Here is a 21,019-nt window from a genome sequence, read left to right on the forward strand (position 1 = left end):
CCATCCAACTAAGAACTCATCAATATGGAGGAGTGCCCTGTCGACCGCCGCCCTACTATCCTAACACTGCCCCTCAAAAATTTTGGCATTTCCGTCCAGCCATATATGATAAGCAGTATAAACAGACTTGACACCCCAGCTATCAGTGAAGGTTCTCATCAATGAACCTTTTAGATACTCCAGAAATGCTGCCACCGGGCTCGATGACTGCCGGAAGTACCAATCAAAACCAGCCTGCTGCCACACCTGAACTGCTTTCGGGCATTAGAAAAAGATATGCCTTATAGAGACCATCCTATCTGAACACATATCACAATAGGGGTGGAATCTCACTTCCAATCTACTCAAGCCCCCCTGGTTGGGAGGCAGCCCTACGCCACCTTCCACAGGAACAAAGCAACTCAAAAGTGAACATAAAGCTTCCACAGCCGACCGCTATCCATCGATCGGAAAGCCTTAGCTCTATAGAGCTCACCTAATCAGCAGCCCACACCTTGGCTCTGCAAGTCGTACTCCAGGTTCTTCTGTCAAGTCCTCTTTCCTGGGAACTGACACAGTTAAAATTCTCTCCACCAACTGAGGCCCAAAAAGCTGCATGATCTTTGCAGTATCCCATCTTCGTTTTTCAGGAATGAAAAGATTGTACACCATAAGGCCGGAGGTCTCCAAACTAACCATAGTGGGCCACAATCGAAGAGGGAGATCCGACACCCAAGCGTCCTCTAAAACATTAACCAACTAGCCATCCCCAACTATCCATCTAATCCGAGAGATCACCTTCGAAGCCCGATTGCACATCTCACGCCAGATAAACGAACTGTGTCGACCAACCTAAAAGTTTGATACCGAGGTTTGGTTGCCATACTTAGCCCTTATCAAGGTGCTCCATAAGCAATCCAATTCAAGCAGGAACTAGGCTACATGCTTGGCTGTCATAGTCTCCCTTCTTATTAGTAGGGAACAGATACCCAGATCCTTTCTACCCCTCAGTTGGCAAACCGCCTCCCAGGCCACAAAATGAAGACCGCGCCTGCCATCCTGCATCCCCAGATGAAATTCCTGAACAGCTACTCCACCTTTATCAGTGGACCCTTCGATAGAACGGTGTGGGATAGTAGATAGGCTGAGGCAGAACTAAGAACCGATCTCACCAAAGTAACTCTCTCCACCATAGAAAGAGCTTTTGCCTGCCAGCTCTCTAGCTTTCATCTGATACCCTGCTCAATCTCACTGCAATCTACCACCCGCAGCCCCAAGGTGCCTCCAACCACCAATCTGTTTACCGATCTTCAGGATCTTTCAGATATCAATTCTGAGTGCCGGCTTGATCTTCGGACCGAAGAAGACAATTGATTTGGCCAGATTGGCACACTAACCGGAAGCAGAATAATAGTCCTCTACGATTCTCCTAATCTCCCATGCACTCCTGATGGGTAGGGAGAATTGAATCCTGATATATTGATGCTTTCCATTTTTTAAAGAATTTTAATGGAAGGTTGTAGTGACTATTTTTTAATACTCACTTTCAAGATAATTTCCTAAATTTGTATGTAGTTCTCAATAAATATGTGCTAAATCAAAACAGTTCTTTCGAACCTTGTACTGCCAATTCCGTTCCAACTTTTTATGCTTACTTTCCAAAGTTTATAATATTCTACTTAAATTCGAAGGGAGAGCAAAGTGGTTTCCTACCATTATCAACAACTACATGTTAATACGCACACGACAGAAAAAAAAAAAAAGATGGATAACCATAAGTATGTGGATCCAAGGCACTTTCAATTTTAAAAAACCAATAATTTATATTTTTTTATTTGTTTTGTTTTACTAAAGATTTATCCTTCTTATAATTTTCGTATAAGTTAAATTCTAAATTGAACAATTTTCTAATGGCCAAAACCCTTCTCTCCTTGGGAAAGCTTACGTGCGTGTGCTTTATTTGTGCATGCTCATGATAACCCGACGCGCACAGGTTAAAATTACCGGACAAATTGTAAATTTTCTCAAACTCGAAACTATTTTTAACCTATGAAATTAAGTCAAAAATGAAAAGAGTTTTTTTTTTATATATACAATTTTGGATTCGCTAACGTCAGCCTTACCAGTAGGCAATTGAAGCGGCCATTCTCCTGTCCTACCAGCAATTGCCAAAGAAGATCCGGATTCTAATATTTTATAAACCACGGACGGGACCTGGATCTAATTGTTAACAGCTGGTTTCATGGCCTGTAATAGATGATTGCCCAATAGAGGTGAGAAAGAATCTACCGGATGACAAACTCCAGTGAATTTGGGCAGCTTCCACCTTTTGCATGGTATCAGATGCTACACAACCAGTAAAATATTTAGAGATGGCAATTTTATGACCTAACCCATCAATTCAATCCGTAATAAGCCGATTTTAAATAGATTTTGGCTTGGTATAAATAAATTTTAATCATAAACGGATTAATTCACCTAAATCTATTTATTAAATAGATTGAGTTTAGATTTTGACCTTTGACTTGTTTAACTCATTTTACCATATTTAATAGTTCATTTAATTATTAGATCAGGTCATGACCCTGTGTGTTTAACCTGTTCAAACCTACTTAGCCCATTTCAAACCTATTTAACTCTCACTTAACTCGCTTAACATGTTCAAACTCATTTACCTTATTAAAAATCCACTTAACCTTTTTAACATGCTTTGACCTATTTAGTAAATGGGTTATGCAGGTCAAAGTTACCTGCTTAATAAAAAAATCAAGTTCAGATCTGAATTTTGACTTGCTTAATTAACAAGTGAAATTCAGGCTATTAACATTTTAAACCTAATTCTAACTGTATCTGACCCAACTGCCCCCCACCCCTCCCTCTCTCTCTCTGTTAGATTCATGTACTAGCATGGGTGTATAGGTTCTAAAGCCAACAAAGAGTGCACAAAATACTGTGATCATATTTGATTCCACTAGATTATTCACATCTGAATACAACACAAAGGCGCACAATCTTTTTATACATGCATTATATCGTAGCTATCAAAGTCAATAGATACACACATTGCAAACCTCTTTCATTATAAAGAGCATGAATAGCAGAGTGGTAATGGCCAAACCAATTCATGATGGTACCAAGCTTTAGAAGCAGAATTTTTTCTTCTGCAGCCAGATACAAAAAAACGTGTCTTTAGAAAATTATATCTATTTTATGCTAAGACATGAATTATGAAGTGCCTACTTTCCTACCCCACCTTGACATAAGTCGAAGGCAGTACCCCTTATTGAAGAAACTTACCCGGAACTTGGTCTCCTTTTGCTGGTCAATGTATGCAAGCAGTTCGTCTTGCCTCATTAGAGCTCCATGTAAAGCCTAAAAAGCAAGACCGTAAAATGATGAGTTCTAAAAAGGCATTCTCATACTCTGCATAATCACAGAAAGAGGCGAGGAGATTTGTATAAAAATATAATACGAAAAAAGGGCATGATCCCATAGCTAAAGGATGTTTATATTTAAGAGGGTTTGGTGTATGAACCAGAAAATGGGACCAACTTGGAAAGACCATGTGGTCCATGTCAATGTGCACTTGTGCACCCCTTCAGCTTAGACCGTAAGACACCTTGAAGTAGTGGTGGAGCCAGGATTTTGTACAAGCAGGAGCAGACAATGTCCAATGAAGAAAAGCATATTTTCAAATTGCAAACAAAATGACAATACTTGGAAAAATCAATCATTTATATCTGGTGTTGAGGAAAATTAATCCATTATTTTACACATTATATAACTATTCTTTTCTTTTTTTTACTTAACAAGCATTATGAGTAGTGTCATTAGTTAAATGTTTTCTGAAATACAGGATTTTGCAAATAATTCCTTCAAAAAATGCACAGAAAAACAGGAAAACTAAGAGACTACATTTTGGAAGGATTAAAGAAAAATTAAAAAAAAAAAAGGTGTAGGATTTGCATAAACAATAAGAGGTTACTTACCTCCACGATGACAAAATCAAATGTTAAACAATTTTAATGTGTTTACAGATGTTCTCTTTGTGCTTCAGGTTTCTTTTCAGTGTAACTTCCAACCTCATCTTCCTTTTTATTATTCCCTTTCTCTTCCACTGCCTTCTTTTCTTTTTCTTCTTCTTGAAATTCCAAGCCCCAAGTGAATAGAAAAATAATCCTCTTCTCATAAGTAGTCCCTATCTGATTAGAATGGTGACAGGCAACCCAAGACATGATCCCTATGTGAACACAGGAAGCAGAAGGAACCCAAAAAATGCTTCCCACATCTAATTAGATTGGAGGGTCATTACAATTTGCGGAGAGCAATACATTGAGTTCAATTAGATTGCAGAGAATTACTAATTTCGATAGAGAGAGGAGTTCCAAATACTAAGATAGAAGACCTAAATTAGTTGGAAACACAAACCTTCCTTCCTAATCTAAACAGTAAACAGATAATCATAAAGAGTTTTGTATGGTGGCACAGCTAATGGGTTGCCTAAGAGGTAAGGTCCTGCAAAAATAACTAAACATTCATTGGCCAGATAAAAAGGTCATACATGTAAAATGGGATTAGGGTGGGCAATTAAGATTGTACAGAGATATTGGTATGGGATCTTAGAAAGTCTGCACACGGGGTGTTAATTATGCACTATGACTCCGCCTGTTCCTTAAAGGTATTCACATGAATTTTGCTTCATGACCTTTGTGAATTGATCCCACTCATTCCTATACTACATCAGTTGAAAACTCTCTATAATTTATGAAGAACAATCATATGTTTGCTTACGCCTTGAATAGATACAGTTACATGGACAGCGTATTTAACGTACATGCTGTTGCAAGCTAATACATCAGAGTGGAACTATAAATGCATTTGAAAGAAAAAAATATTTAATACATAACTCAGATCCCATTGGCACACTTCGCATCCAATTAAATCTAGATAACAGCAACAAAATCAAATATTATTATGTTCAAAATTACTGTGTACACCCATCATAATGGCATTGAAAATGTCAAGTTGAGATTAGAGGCAAGGGAGTTGAGTACCTTGAACTCTACAAAGAACATTTAAAAATGTTAATACATTATTGAAAATTTTAAAAAGTGTATATGATTAGTTCAAGATGATATCATATCTAATGAATATGAAAGGATTTTTACAAATCAAACAATTTGTAACCTTTCCAAATCAAGGTTCGCAGTACTAGTGCATGCTGCCCCATACCGAGCATACCATACCATATCGGTACTAAACCGATACTCAATATCCGGGGCATACCGAATATCAATACGCCAATCTGACTCCCATATCGGTTGTACCAACATGCCACCTATACAAGGTCCAGTACCGAGATTATAAAACTAGCATCAAATAATAGGCCTATTAAGGGAAAAAGGAAGCTTGTGATGTGCATGTATTTGCCCAAAGTGGATAAAAAATGCAACCAGCTTCTCAAAAAATTTAAACATTTATACTTAGCTTATTATCTTGCATGCCTAATGGAGTTATACATTTATTAAAGTCAAATGTTACTTAGGACAACTAAATGATAAATCTAGCATTTGAAGGTGTTTGATCACCTTGATTCTGAATTTCACTGAAATAGACTACAAAAGAACACAAGGAACACAGGGAAGCAAAAGCATGGAACTAGGCAGAGAACTCATAAATCAGCAAAACAATAAGATCCAAGGAGATCAAAGTATAAAATGGAACAAAAAAGTTGTAGTTACACATCCACATAGGCTATATTAAGGTCCTGGAATCAATGATTGTACATCAATTTCAAGCATAATCCAGAATGCAACACTCTCATGTTTTTAATCAGAGGAACAGAGGCATGCAAAATCATCATGAATCCATTTTTCCATGCATATATTTCAGAACATATAGGAATACCAATAATGAGACATATGAAATCCCTGAACCATCAATTTAGTTTCATTTATATTAAAATTAAGAACTACTCCATGAATTAAAGAGAGTCCAGAAGCATACCTTCTTAGTAGCGATAAGCTCAGCTTCTAATGCATCCACACGGTGAACAGCAGCATTAAGCAACTCTTCCTTCTCATAAGGCAATTCAGATGGTTTTGCTTGAAGCATGTCAACTTTTCCCTCCAGCTCTCCCAGCCTTTTTAGAACAGATGAAAGGAGATCTACCTCTGTGTAACCAGGAGAAGGCGATGGAGGTCGAAATTCCTCTTTAGGACTAGAGTCTGATGCATATTCAGGGTAGCCGTTGTCAAGATCAAAAGTCTTTCTTTCTGGGAATTTCTTGGTCACATGGCTGGTGATTGAACGAAGCAGTGTGAAAAGGGTCATGATGATAGCTGTCAGCCATGTGACAATTTGAGCTCGAACTTCTTGATGATGCTTACACACATCAAGCAAAGAAAATAAACCTGGAAAGAGAACACATATCAATCAAAGAAAATGAACTTGGAAATAGGACTCTAGTGTTTTAGCCACTTTCGTCAATTTTGGAAGAAGAGGATAGAAAGCAAGCAAGAAAAATGACAAAATAATTGCACAAAAGAAAAAACAGAAAAAGGGCAGGCCTTGGTGCAACAATTAGGTTGCTCCATTATAACCTAGATGTCACAGGCCCAAAACATAGAAATAGCCTCTCCGCATGCAGGGGTAAGGCTGCGTAGATCTGACCATCTCTAGAACCTGCAGTGGCGAGAGCCTCATGCATTTGATGCCCTTTTTTTGAACATAAAAAAAATAAGAAAACACCTACATCATTGCAACCCACACTAGGAAGCAGGTGAAAAGAACTACATGTGCCACAGAGCCGCCCCTAATGTGATCACATAAAGAGAAACATGTGGGGCCTGCAAAGTAGTGGGGAAGTTGGATATGACAACTGTCCATGTATTTTCCAACATGCAAATTTAAGTACCATATAAAAAAAAAGAACTTGCATGCTTCTGAAAACACCAAAATTATTTATCCAAGAAAACCTTATCCATGTTGTTTTGAGATTGAACACAACCTCACTTTAGTAATATGCGGTTTATGGTAAGGAAAGAGCCTGATTTAACTTTAGTGATAGATCAAGTTGTTGAAGAGTGGCAATCAAAGATTTCATTGCATCTGTTACCTAACCATGCAAATGGGAAGAAAAAAAAAAGAGAAAAGATGTATATATTAAAAATTCTGATATTAGGGTCAGAGAAGTTAAATTTGATAAATCTGACCATAAAAGGCAGATTGCTAAAGGCTTAATGGCTTACCCACATTAATCGGGCTAATACACCACTTTATCATTGTGTAGTTAGAGCAACAAGTCGTAGCCTCTTATTAATATAAGTAGATTGATACAATTGGAACAATCAAAGACAGAAAGATGTATAGAATATATTCAGAACATTTCCCTTTGATTACTTAAGCGCCAGTGCCCCTGCAGAAGCCCACTTCACCAGTTCCTTGTCCAATACTCTGTTGTCAATAGGATTTTCAGTGGGAACTCTAGTGGAGTAGTTTGGCTCCATTTTAGACAATTTGATGCAGATAAAGATGGTTTGAAGTGGCTCAAGCCTGGCTTCAGGTTTTGGATGTGGTTCTGGCAGAGGCAACTTGAAATAGTCGATCCTGTTAGAGCCCCTGTTATGAGTGGTTTAGAAAGACACACAGCCTAATTTTGTCACCTACTGGCCTAGAGGCTGGTGTATCAAAAGTTAAAAAAAGAAAAAAGGAAAAACAAATATCATTTCCTTTTATTACTACAGTGACTCTTCAAAACTAGTTTTAAATGCTGAAAGCAGAAAATTATTCCGTCCAAAGAATACATGGAAGAGATCATCTAGCACAAGAATATGTTTTTTGGTAGGGTGATGATAAGAAAAAATGATTTATGCATGAAAAATCAAATAGATACATTTGTAACACAGACAACCTAAATCAGCATACCTTTTGGGGCAAAGTGAAATTGACTAGAAGCTTCTCTATTCCAACTTGAATCTATAGCCTTGTCGACCATGGGAACGCATTCCTGGAACTCAGGGGATCCAACAGAAAGGCTAGCATTCCCAACCATTTTTCCCTGCATGGTTTATTAAAGTGATGTGTAGAACACCTATAACCATTAGAGGTATCCAATAGTACCACCAATGATCACAAATATAATGTAAAAATTAATTTTATGATCTGCCAAAAGGAAAATTTAAATCAAGTATGAAGTAAATATGCAACATGTTAGTTTTTAAGTTAAGATACGATGAATTCATCAATTATACTTCACTTGAATTTAACTGTTGCGCCTGAAGGAGTTTAGATGTTAAGTTGATGCTGCAACAAATTGTTATAATAAGGCTCTTTTCCATTCTTGAATATTAGAGTCCTGATTGGACTAAGATTTTCATCTTGCCCAATATCTCAGCCAAGGTATCGATTTGTTGGTATCAGTCACCCACCATATAATACAGCATATATCTAGCCCTATTTATTAGGGGTGTGCAAAAAACCAGCCAAACCACGAACCCAACCCAAACCGATCTCTTCGGTTCAGTTTATATCGGTTTTTTTTTTTAATTCGGTTTGGTTTCGATTGGGGAAAGTCTTGAACTGAAAAAATTTGGTTCGGTTGTTGTTTCAGTTACTAGAAAACCAATTCAAATCAACCCGACCAGACCCAACCTGACCCATGTGTATATATATAAATATATATATTCAAATCGACCCAACCATTGCGTTTTGCCAGATGGATTCTTTAGAAAGATTCTCCGGATAAAGTCAAGTATAATATTTCGAATCTAAATAAAGGCGCATACGTGGGCGGGAAGGGGGCCCCACTACTTCTTCATTCAGGGGGGGGAAGAGGGAATCAAGCCAATCAGAGGGGTCTGATTGTCTCATTGTTTGCTCTTTACTGACAAGCAGTTGAGGTGTTGAATATGCAATTGCGTCCATGCAAGCAAGAGAGAAGGCAAAAAAAAAGAATGAGCTTACCCGGTTGAATGCCCAACTTCCCTTATCCCATATATGTCTATATATATAAATTTTAATTTTAAAATTTATTTCTTACATTTTTTTATATATATAAAATTAAATTTTTATGTTTAGACTTAGCCCAACCCATTTAGTTTAGTCCATTGGATATTAACCCTATATAAAATAAAAATTTTTATGTGTAGAATTAGCTTAGCCCATTTAGCCTACCCGATTGAATATCAACCCGATGAACTGAACCAAATCAGATTTTTTGGATTGGTTTCAAGCAGTTTTTGTAGATGGTCGGTTCGGTTTCGATTTTGGTTTTGGTTTTAGAAAACTGATCTAAATCGATTCAATTTCAGGTTTAGTTCCAAACCGACCCAACCCGACCTGTGCACATCCCTACTATTTATCTTGGCCAAGGTAACCCGATACTTCCTAAGTTCTCATCCAATAAGTTATTGAGATATTGCCCAAGCCTTCCTAAACAAGCTCACACAAAATCAAAATATTTTTTTAAGATATTAAATGTTTAAAATAATGTCATAAATGGGGATTAATCTCCAGTTTACCATATTTGCTGAGGTTTCCACATCATGGTTTTGCCTAAGATTTAAAATTCTTGAATTGGATCCAATTTGAAAAGTTTAGAATGGCTGGGTCATTAAATTAGGGGCTGTGTTAAAGCTTGATATGGATGTTTTCCCCATTCATCCGCTATTTCTTTCCTCTTTCTTCTCCTCTCTCTCTATATGAATCTCCTAAACTAGGTTAATCAGGTTAGAGTCAGGTCAGATTTAGGTCAGGTCAAAAAACTCTCAACCCAAAACCAACCCATTTCTAATTAAATTAAAAAAATAAACCCATAATTGAACCACATATTTTTGGACCCATACCAAACCATCCAACCTAAAAGAATATTGCTTTTCATTAAAATATCCCAACAGGTGAAAATGAAATAGGGTCCACTATAGTACAAGAGAGACAAGAGAAGATTAAAGTGGAGCAGAGAATGTAACAAATCCTAATCACACCTATGCCTTCTCTTTAGCATATTTTGTTCTTTTCTTAACCATGAATAACTTGGCCTCCCTAAGAACCAGAATTAAACCCTTGTATAGACATGATCCACTGCACCGTTACTACTTTCCTGGGAACCAACAGCTAGGTTTTAAGAGGCTGTCCAACCCATGGTGACTCAGAGTGTTTGGGTTTGGACCCATTTATAATTATATAAATCATCAACTAAACCAGATAATTTTACAGGGTCAGCAGGCAGAATCAAAAGTTGCAACTCCCACTGCTTATTTTGTTACCTTCAACTACTTTTCACATTAATTGCTAGAACTACCGCACTGTATGCGGATTGGAAAAGAAATTGGAACTAATGAGAAAAAGAAAAAAACACACCAGCATTGAATCAACAGGAACTATAGAAGTCCCTCTTATGTATATGAGAAACAATGTTGTTTCCATCTAAACCCTAAATGCTTACTAAAATTATTAAAATTCTGCAGCTTTAAATATCCGAGCACAAAAACCTGAAACCTTGATCACAGTCCCATCTTAAGATTTTTACCATAGATCTCTGTAACAATTTAGTCTTAGAACATATCCTCTATCTCTATGCTCATACTATCACCCTTATAAGTTTTGGAGAGCTATAATCCAGGGCAAAGATGAGCATCATCGCTTCTGTGTTTTCCTTTATACTCCATAAAAAATGGATTGTTTAAATGTTTTAAACATGTTAGACTCAAGGACTAACTATCTATTTAGCGCGCTCACACATACTTGTAACTACTAAAGGTGTCAAGACCTAAATTCATGCATTCTAATCTAAAGATCATCAATACACCAACCATTTTCTTCTATTACCTATATTCAATTCTTGCTACCAACCATTTATGACTTTACTTGTAACTAATTATATGCTCTCTGTTTCTGCCTTTTGCCTTTTTCTTCTTTTTTTCCACCAATTCCTTGCTTCTTTTTTTTTTTTTTTTTGAAGCTCTTGTTCATGATGTCTATTAGGTTGTTAAGCTATGTGGATGAGCAAAATATAAAATTCATTTATGTTGTTTGATTTATTTCAAGACAATTGGTTGAGGCTTCATCATAGGAGGCTCCCCTGTTTTAGCATGTAGTTAATACAGCACTGAGGTTTGCGCAAGCCAAAGACCTAATACCAAAAGCAGTTTTTTCTACAGTGAATTTGACAGAACAAAATACCAAGTCAGTCAGTTCCTTTGACTCCTCATTTCTACTTGTTACTCCTCAATATCATGTGAAGCGGCGATTTGGGATTATACAAGATACTTCATGGCAAATCACTATCTTACTCATAGTAATCTTGACTGGAGAGTTGCATCAAGCCTGGAGATCAACGTCTGTAAGGATTTAAACATGGATCATATTTTAATTGACAAAAAAAACCTCATCTGACTGGGATAAGACTAGTTGCTTAAGATTAAGTTATGCACGTGCAAGCTATATGCCAGCGCCATGGTCTATTGTAAGTTTGTAACTGTAGTTGCTTTAATCGTGCTGAACTTCCAACATGTTCCCTGTCCTGACATCTAATAGCACAACAAGAATTGAAGAAAAAAAAGGAAAAGAAAATTAAAATAATAGCCATATGGAACCTACTTTAGGTTCTAACTATGGCTAACTTAATTCAAAACAGCACTTTTTTCGTGCATACAGAATCATCATCACAGAGACTACAAGACATCAAAACCTTATTAGATTCTTTAGAAGTAAAGGATACTCTTCAACACTCTATAAGATCCTTCAAGGAAATTTAAATGTACCTCTTCAAGAACAGGGGTCAACTGGGGATTAGAGCTATAGTTCCCTGGTGCCTTTGGAGAAGCAATGTCTTCGGCTTCTGACCCAGACTCTGCAGTAGATGTGTCCCCTCCTTTTATCTGGTCCAGTAAGAGGGCAGAAAAGGGTTTTAATATAAAACAGAACACATCTTGTTAAAAATGAAACATAAAAAGTATAAGATCTTACAGTTGGGTATTGTGGCTTAGCAAAAGAAATGACCTTCCCTTCACTGTTTGAAACAGTAACAATTTGCCTAGCACATTGTGCTTCACCACTAAGGACCATCTGAGCACCAGTAAAACCCATCAAAAAGGTATCAACTAGGGGTGTGTGTGTGTGTGTGTGTGTACGAGAGAGAGAGAGAGAGGCAGAGAAGGGGAAGGGGGGAGAGAGAGACCGTCGATATGTTAGGGTCCTTCCATGGGCCTCGATCAGATTTAAGACATCCTCCATGCTCGGCACAGGTGCAAGTACCACCAAGAAATTCTGGCAGCTCACTAAAGAATGCAAGGCACAAAGTTGGAGATAAGTGGGAGACTTAGAGGATGAGAATGCTTCCATAATAAGTACATGCAAACTGAAGTGGAAAGACAAAAAAAAAACTAACCTGGCATCAATTACTTCAAGCAGCTTATTTTGGTACTTGGTTCCTAAAACCTGATAAAATTTGATCAAATTCATAGTGCAGTTACCTAATATCTAGGTGAAAGGGTCACCATTCATCAATAAGGATTACTAAGGACCAGAATCATTGCTTACATGAATCTTGGAAGTAGTTCTAGGGTCAAGAAAAGATTTCACAGTGTTCCATAGCAGCCGAAAACCTGGGCCAGCATTAATAATAAACATTTGGCATAATGTCTGCACAAATATTTAGAAATTATAAGAGATCCTTATCAAGTGAATTGCAGATTCCAATGTGGAGCCATCAATAATTAAAAATAGTTCTGTTAGGATTATAATATATCAGCAAAGAAGCTTCAAGATGGTAAACCAAACAGTGAATACAAATTATATACCTCTGGGTAGTTGTCATTGTCAATTTTCTGCAACCGCACAATAAGTTCTCGTGCAGACTTGGTGAAGTTTTTTAAACCCTTCCAAAAGGAGAGGAGTCATCAAACAAGGCATATTTTCTACAAGCATTTGACAATTAAATAATTAGACAAGTTTGCAAAGTAATACATACCACACCTTGAACATCTAGAATTGTTGTACTTGAGTCAATATGCTTCTTTGCAGCTATCGAGCAAGCTGGAAACTTAATTGCAAAGCACCTCTCAAACTCCTTCACATGGTATTTAAGATATCGATCTATAGTTGTCACTTGCATTAGCTTGTTGGGATCTATTTTTCCAAGCCTTTCAATGTAAACAGGTCTTCCCTCCTTATCCACACCATGATAACCATGTGGGTAGTACTGTAGAACTTCATTTAACTCTGTATACTCAAAATCCTGATGATAACATCAATGTTAGTTCATTGACAACAGCTTCAATGTAAATGAATCACAAAATCAATGTTTCATTTCGGAGCCACAAGCTAAGAGTAGAGTGATTCATATCTCTATGAAGGATATGCATTCAATCTATTGTCCAGACCTTAATTTCTATCTCTTGTTACAGTGTAAATTGATTACTGCTGGTAACTATCACATCCAATCTATAATTCATACCTTCAATTTTAAAGAAGGAAAAAGAAGTAATGAGCACGAGTTACAAACTATCTCAAATTGAAATAAGGTTGTTTTGGAAGGTCAATTACACATTTAAAACTGGAAAGCCTATTCAACTATATATCGGATTGCACCGAGGCATATGCTTATGCATCAAGACAGGCCGATGCACAGCAATGTGAGCCAGCACGGAATGCATGAATGTACAGTATCCTTGGAGTAAGTATAGTAAATATGGTACAGTATACATTGGAGATCTTGTCCTTCATCTTGGATGGATGCAAAATATAAGATGACAAATTGTGGACAACGAAGGATATCTGCTAAGTGGCACTACAACTTAAGTAAAAGCTTAAGCGACAAGAGAGTATTTGCAAAGAACCTCTTGAAGCTTTCTGATTCACCACATGAACACCTCAAGGACTTCCAAACAGGTAAGTGCCTAAGAAACCACCAAATGAGAGAAAAGACAGCCCCACAAATAAGGTGTCTAGGATGCGGTGAATGAGGAAATAGACCCAATTGTTGTCCTGCTCCATGTTTGACTGCAATTGTGGGAGTAGGGAGAAATATGAAGAAAAAGAGAAACATGCAGAAGAGAAGGTGAATAAACACACTCACCTGGATAGAGATGTGATTAGGAAGACACTTTTTCTGTTCAGTCCCATCCCATAATACAGCACAGATAATAAGGACTGTAACGTAGTTTTGGTCTCCACTCGATGCAATTTATTAGAAGTTAGAACCATCATTCAATTTTGCAATGAAAAGATTTATATGAACCTTGCCTCCATTTTTGTTTTTCAAAAGATGGGTTCTAAGAAACTAAGGTGGGTAAACGACACAACATCACTTGGCCAGGGAAAAAAAAGAAAAAGACAAAGTGGCCACAAGCTTAGATGTCTTCCGAGTTCCTTCCAAGTACGAGTCTATTTGGGAGGGATTTACTTAACATAGGAAAGCACCTAAACATTCCACCAACAAGGCTAAAAGATCTCCTTATAATCATGGAAGAGTATGACAGGAGGATGCAGACAGTACGCGGGCACGTATGTAGGCCCAGCTGGAAGAAAAGAACGCCAAATCGTTGATCTAAATGCCAAGACGGAACAAATATTGGCTATGATACAGACTGTCTCGATCCATGGGGATGATCCTATTCTAGTCTAGCAGCGCCTATTCAGAAAAAAGAGATTTGGGGAACCGGATCGTATATCAGTTCAGAGTTCAACTCCTTATCTTATGGAGAGCATCTTTGATACAATGAAGAGAAAGTTAGCATTCAATAGAACTTCTCAACAATTTATTGAAGTCAAATTCTTCCTAGCCAAGATGAGTGGACAAATTTAACTAGAAGATCACACTAATTTTGCTAGAGGAAGAGGATACGGTTGCAGGAGGATCATTATTTAAGAATAGTTGCTAGAACTATTAATGCTCAATTGGGATCAAATATGTAATGGTGAGGAACTTGTGTTAAATTTGGTGTCTTTTAAACAAGAGTTTGAAATTAAAGCTATTATCATAGTCAAGCATTTTAAGTTATTCTGATCCATGGTTCACCATACCGGCCTGAACTAGGCGGTAAGGGGCATACTGTACCGTATTTTTTCGATACTAGTACCTAGTACGGGGTAACCTGGTATGGGGCATACTGTGCCGAAACGATTCCGTACTGTACTATACCGACAAAATGCTAATGTGGCACTGGTACAGAGTGACTTTGTTCAGATCCCTATCAGAAATATTAATATACATTATGTTTTAAGTAATGAAGACCGCCTGCACATTAGAGGACTCACACGAGTCATATGAGTGGCTAGCCACATAAGAACCTCACTCACTAGAGAAAGAAGAAAAGGGATATAAAGGTTTATTAAATTGTGTGAACAAGTGCAACTAGAAAAAGATTGGTTTTTGTTGCTTTCACACAGCAGGGAGCTGGTGGACCACAGAAAATTGTCGAGTCTTCAATTTCTCTCTTCCATTCCAACCACTGATCCACAAGCTTTTTTTGTCTGTCTCTTTTTATAAAAATTTTGGATAAGAAGACCTCTCCTAATAGGAAGCTTGGATGTGGAGATAGTGCATCATTTATATGGATTTTATATACCTAATGTATATTTAATGTATGAAGAGCAGCTTTTTATGTAACAATGATTTGTATTTCTTTTCTTTTCCTGCCTCAGCATTCTCTTAACCAAATTCCAATACTTCAGTGTAATGAATTGTAGGGCTGAAGAAAAGTCTCTTCCTTAAGTATTCAGGTGATCAAAACTGAAATTTCGCAAAATGAAATTTATCTTCAATTTTCTGTTCTTTTGAGCCAGAAATCTGCATTGAAATTAGAATTTGATCCAACGAAACTCAGATTTGCATGCACAGCAACTGGAGTAAGACCGTCAAAAGCACTTGTACGTCTGTGTCATTTAAATCCTAGAGGAGATTATAATGAGGATTCTGGATGAAACATGAGTTTTGGAAACTTTTAGCTCCCAACCAGCAACTTCACCTAGACAACTCAGTTTTCAGTAGTTTTTTAAGTGCAATCACCATCGAACACTTATACGCAACACAATGCAGTATCAATCCTTTTGCACTTTAAAGTTGAATCATGTTGCATTATCTCGATCCAAACTGTTCTCACTTAGCAATGTTTTTGAGACTGGTCACCTTAAAGACACTAGAACTCAGCCATTCAAAGTTCCAAAATATATTAACTGAATTATTTAAGTGTGACACCTTTTCTCATGTTTCTCTATTGAATCTGTGGCCATACTCTGCAAAAACACGTAATTGGTGTTTTCATTTTCAACTGATTAGTTATTTTGATTATTTCCAACAAAATGTGCTGCAAGGATGTAGAAATTAGAAGGTAAATGCTTAACCCTTGTTAGTTTTAGAAATGTTCTGTAGCTTGTGTGCAATCTTTTTAAATTCACTTTCACTTTTCTTTTATTTATTTTCTCTCCTAGACCATTCTCCATTGTGTCCTGTCTTCCATAGGGTATTCTACTGTCTCATCCATCCCATACTAGATGATGGGGTGGTACAAAGAACACAAGCATGCATTTTCCTCTTAAAGGTTAAGCACCATGGAAGAAAGGGAAAAGCTATATGCTAAATAATTATACTGGAAACACAAGATAAATTAAGGTTATATTGTTTTTTCATCTAATGTTAAATCAAAAAAAAAAGTAATAGTCACCATAAAAATTATTCAGGACTGACTTTCTATGTCACAGCAGTATTGACAGCTTGGCAGATGTGTGACATCTAGCTGAAAGCCTGAAACTGAGTTTTATCTAATGTTAGAACATAAAGCTTGTGGTTTTGTAGATCTCCACATTCTAATTTTTTACAAAATAAAAAGCTAAAAATTAAAAATAGAGGGTTTTCCATCTTCTGCTTGTTTAACTGCTCATGTTAATAGCCAAATTCATTATAAGCATCCAATGGGTCCTCCAGGACGCAAGCTTGTTCATTACCTCTATAATAGAGTCAACACCAAACTCCTTCCTCCATTGAAGCATTTCTGACCACATTTGCTTTGCTTTCTCAACATCAAATTTTCGTGCTTTCAGAAATCTAAGGTAAACAAGATATTAGTATGGTAATTACAAAAAGGCCAACAGTATTCCTTTAAAAAAAACAGTACAATAACTAAACAGTAAGAGATCTACTTAACACAACAAGAAAAAGCAGATTGAGTTAAAAATAGAAAGTTTACTGAAGATAGTTTTATGACAAATACATAGCAAACTATAATGTAGTTTAAAGGAACAAAAGTAATCCAGCATACCCTATAGTGAACTGCAGACATTGTACAACAAATAGAATTTTATACAAAACCATTTATTGGGCCTTAGACAACCATTGAGAAATCAAAAAGTGTGCTAATAAGTACCTTCATATTAAATGACTAGGACAATTACATAGAAGTGATTACCTTTCAATCGTTAATGTGGATAATCAAGCTATTACTAATTTCATGTGTATAATTAATTCATGAATCTTAGTAAATACAATCATTATATGAATTATTAATATGCATCTTGCAAATGCATGTAGCCTATTGTGTTGATAACAAATTAACTGAGGAACATATATGATCATTTAGCTACACACACAAACAAAAGTAAAATTTATGTTAAAATATTGATATACATGAACTAGAAGACTTGGATAGTACTTCAAGATACACATACAAATAAAAATTAAGTTTGCTCTTTTCTTGCTAAGGGACTGAATGAAGAAGTATGACTTAATGAACAAATTTGAAACAACGTGAACTCATTTTTCTTTCTAAGGATAGAAAAGTTAACTTCCACACTTCGATATGTCATAAAATGAGGAATTTGTATCACTAGCATGCCTTATCCAATGATTCTGCCTTCAATCCGCAGGAGGGGAATGTTTGCACTGTAAAAGAGGACAAAACTAGCACAAATAACTAAAATATCTGAAAAAGGGGGAACTTTTATGGTGCTTTCAGACCATGTTAGTTGGCATTGAATTGGCAAAAACCACAGACCAATATGCATGGAATGGAGGCATATATCACTGTAACATGCTGTACACAGTCGTCACTCTACCTATCTTATCATAATAGTGCATAGTGGCACTTTATATGTTGATAAGAACATTTAGGTGGCAGTGTAATAACCCCCAAAATTTTTTTATATAAAAAGGGATAGAATAGTCCTTTAAAATTGATATAAGGGGTAAAATGGAAAGGAATCAAAAGTTAATGGCATAACTGTAGATCCGTTGAAGTGGCAAGGGCAAAATGGAAATTTTCAGAGTTTGATTTGACTTAAATGGGGGTTTGTCTGGCGGTGGGTTGGCTGAGAAGAGGGAGTTGAGACAGAGAGGGAGAGGAGGTCTCTGGCGTGGAAACACAGAGAGAAAAAAAAAAAAAAAGAGAAGAAGAAGAAGAAGAAAGAAGAAGAGGAAGGGGATTCGAGGAGGAGAGGGATCCCGGTTGCACTTCCAGCTGAAGGGAAAAACGTAGATCTCCTTCCCCTCTACGCAAGGATCTCGATTTCCAAAAAGAAAAAGGTAAATATCCGTCCCTATCTAGTCTTTTGATGACATTAGGCTATACAAAGGGTGGATATAGTCTAGAGGGGTCGGATAAGGGTTGTAGAGGCGGTTAAAAGAGGAAGAATCGGATTTTGACAAATTTTTCCGGCACTACGGAAAAACTGTGTCGAAGTCCCAACTTCGGCGAATTATTTAGGGGGTCAAACGACCTCCGATAGCAATGCATGTTACCTCTTTGGAATCCCCTATGAGTATAGAATGTTAGGTGAAAATTTCATCAAATTTGGAGTTTGGAAAGTGGATCAAACCCAGGATGAAGTAACCGGCTGTCGGTCCGGATTACTGTTCATCCGAGTGGGAAAATAGGGGATTTCATGCCATAATAGGGTATTAAGCCCAGATTAAGCTAAGGGGACCTTGTACTCATGCAAGGGAGTCCCTAATACACATAAATGGTGAGTTAATTAATAGAAAAAGAAAAAAAAAAAGAAAAGAAAAGATTTAGGGAACGGGGAGTTGAATCAATTAAAGTCCCCTATATTATAATTGGCACGTAGATTATAGCCCTTGATACAAGACTAAATGTATTGTAAATGCATGTCACAGTTGGGCAAGAAGCTAGGGAACAAGAGGAAGAAGTTCCCCACTGCCTACTGTAGATTTTTGGAGGCGTATCAGGGCTGTGCCGGATTGACAGGTGAGTGGGAGTCATGTACTTTGCACCATGAGCATCCTTAATTCATTTTCATGAATACCGCCAAGTGTGAATTGATTCCACTTGTGCATATTGATTGATATTGTAGTAGATTCCTCTATAATCTTGTTTCTCCATACTTGATTATCTTGTGCACGCATTTGAGGGAACATTGAGAGGAATTACAAGGGGTGGAAAAGTAGTTAAATTGGATCTGAATTGTGAAATGATTTCTTTTGTAAATTGATTTCATTTCCTCTATTTCAAAGATTTGTAGAACCCATTTCAGTGGTATATTGAGTTGCATTGCACACCCTTGACCCCTCACTCCCAACCCTGATGTTAGTTTATGATTGGGTCGGAGTCGAGTGAGTGGTAGTCTTGATTATGCTCCTTTTTAGTAGAGTATTGGGAGTGTGCATTATGGCATTTATGCATGGCTTGGCAGTATCTGCAGGACACCTATAGTCGATGGGGGTTGAACATCGGCCTATGTGCACATAGTAGCCTTCTGAGTGGGCGGAGCACAGTCCCTTCCTAGGGGGGACACGGCCCTAGGCGTAGGATTTGCCAGTCCTACGACTTATATTCTGCTTGCCGCCGGGCATAGTAAGACCCCGCGAGGTGCAGTATGGCTTTCCGCGGATGTAGAATTCCCGCGAGGTGCCGTTTAGTATATAGATGTGAGATGGATTTCTGTTCTGGATACTGGCCAGCATTTACATTATCAGTATGGTGTCTTATTCTGCATATGCATGTGACAGTGGGGAGTTGCTGCTGGTTCGCCTAGGGCGTAAAACCCACCTCCCGACAGCTGTCTAGCATTTACATTATCGATATGGTGTCTTATCCTGCATATGCATGTGACAGTGGGGAGTTGTTGCTGGTTCGTCTGGGGCGGAAAACCCACCTCCCGATAGCTGTCTTGTTGATGATTCAACCTATTGACACCTGATTTATATGATTCAGTACTATGACCTGTTGAGCATTTTCACGTTATCATACATACTTATTTGATTATTCTATATATGCTCCAGATGAGTTGATTGGGATTGTGATGATTTACTCCTTATTTCTTATGTTGAGTTATGTGTATCCTGTTCTTGATGACTGCTCATATGCTCTTGAGATTTCACCTCGAGCCATGATTATATCTGGTCTCATGTGCATAGTACTCTCTACTCCACTCACTGAGTATTTATATACTCACTCCCCAGTTTGATATTTTTGATTGCAGGGCAGGTATTGTATAGAGAGGAGCAGGATTAGTGGTTGCCTGCTAGCTGTGCCGCTCCATAGTATAGTATAATATAGATAGAGGTTTATACCCTTTTGGTATATTATAAACCTTCTATTGTATATAGTACATAGTTACAGTCATAGATCCTGTTGTGGATATAGGTTTGACCATGGATGGATGAGGAATCAGGTATATATATATGTGTGCAGATGAGTTATATGCCTGAGATGATGTATTGATATATATTGTTCAGGTTCATTATGTGACAGATTATGTGATTGCTGCTCTGACAGGTAGTGTTGTTGTATGTATTGAGATAATCCTGACAGGTCACCATAGGAAAGGTGATCATTTTGTGCATGCATCATGCCAAAATTTTCCAGAATTTATGGATGATTGATAGGTAGTAGGGTTCTACGTGGTGGCTGGTGGCCTTATGCCTACCCGCACCCTAGGACCGTCGCGGCGGCTCGCCGGGAACAGGGCGGGGGTCGTGACAAGAAGTGGTATCAGAGCAAAGGTTAAGAAGAGTCTTGTCAGAGCAATAGAGTGAGTCAGGATTAAGTATAGGATTATACTATGGAGCGTAGGATTTTTCTGTATG

The 21,019-nt window shown here is 37.5% G+C and overlaps 1 protein-coding gene and 1 long non-coding RNA gene across 3 annotated transcripts in view; both read right to left on the reverse strand.

The window, feature by feature from the left end:
• Positions 1-2,918: 2,918 nt before the first annotated feature.
• The window catches only part of LOC103722341 (phosphatidylinositol/phosphatidylcholine transfer protein SFH8-like), a 29,063-nt gene continuing 10,962 nt past the window's right edge, over positions 2,919-21,019 (reverse strand). For both annotated transcript variants that reach the window (XM_008812869.6, XM_088703002.2), the window contains 12 exons: positions 16,924-17,023; positions 12,950-13,216; positions 12,780-12,857; positions 12,520-12,621; positions 12,368-12,417; positions 12,158-12,257; positions 11,947-12,045; positions 11,742-11,858; positions 7,906-8,038; positions 5,986-6,392; positions 3,277-3,351; positions 2,919-3,140 (listed from right to left, as the gene is read on the reverse strand). In XM_008812869.6, the coding sequence (XP_008811091.3) occupies positions 3,120-3,140; positions 3,277-3,351; positions 5,986-6,392; positions 7,906-8,038; positions 11,742-11,858; positions 11,947-12,045; positions 12,158-12,257; positions 12,368-12,417; positions 12,520-12,621; positions 12,780-12,857; positions 12,950-13,216; positions 16,924-17,023 (1,549 nt within the window). In that variant the 3' untranslated portion in view covers positions 2,919-3,119. The remainder of the gene's footprint in view (positions 3,141-3,276; positions 3,352-5,985; positions 6,393-7,905; positions 8,039-11,741; positions 11,859-11,946; positions 12,046-12,157; positions 12,258-12,367; positions 12,418-12,519; positions 12,622-12,779; positions 12,858-12,949; positions 13,217-16,923; positions 17,024-21,019) is intronic.
• On the reverse strand, positions 4,986-5,303 carry LOC149768690 (uncharacterized). Its single transcript, XR_016395893.1, has 2 exons — positions 5,167-5,303; positions 4,986-5,041 (listed from the first exon to the last, which is right to left on the reverse strand). It is a non-coding gene; the product is annotated as an uncharacterized LOC149768690 (long non-coding RNA).

This window comes from Phoenix dactylifera, chromosome 1, assembly GCF_051530095.1.
Source record: "Phoenix dactylifera cultivar Ajwa chromosome 1, Ajwa_hap1_PhDact_Kaust_v1.1, whole genome shotgun sequence".
In the NCBI taxonomy this organism is placed as follows: Eukaryota; Viridiplantae; Streptophyta; class Magnoliopsida; order Arecales; family Arecaceae; genus Phoenix; species Phoenix dactylifera.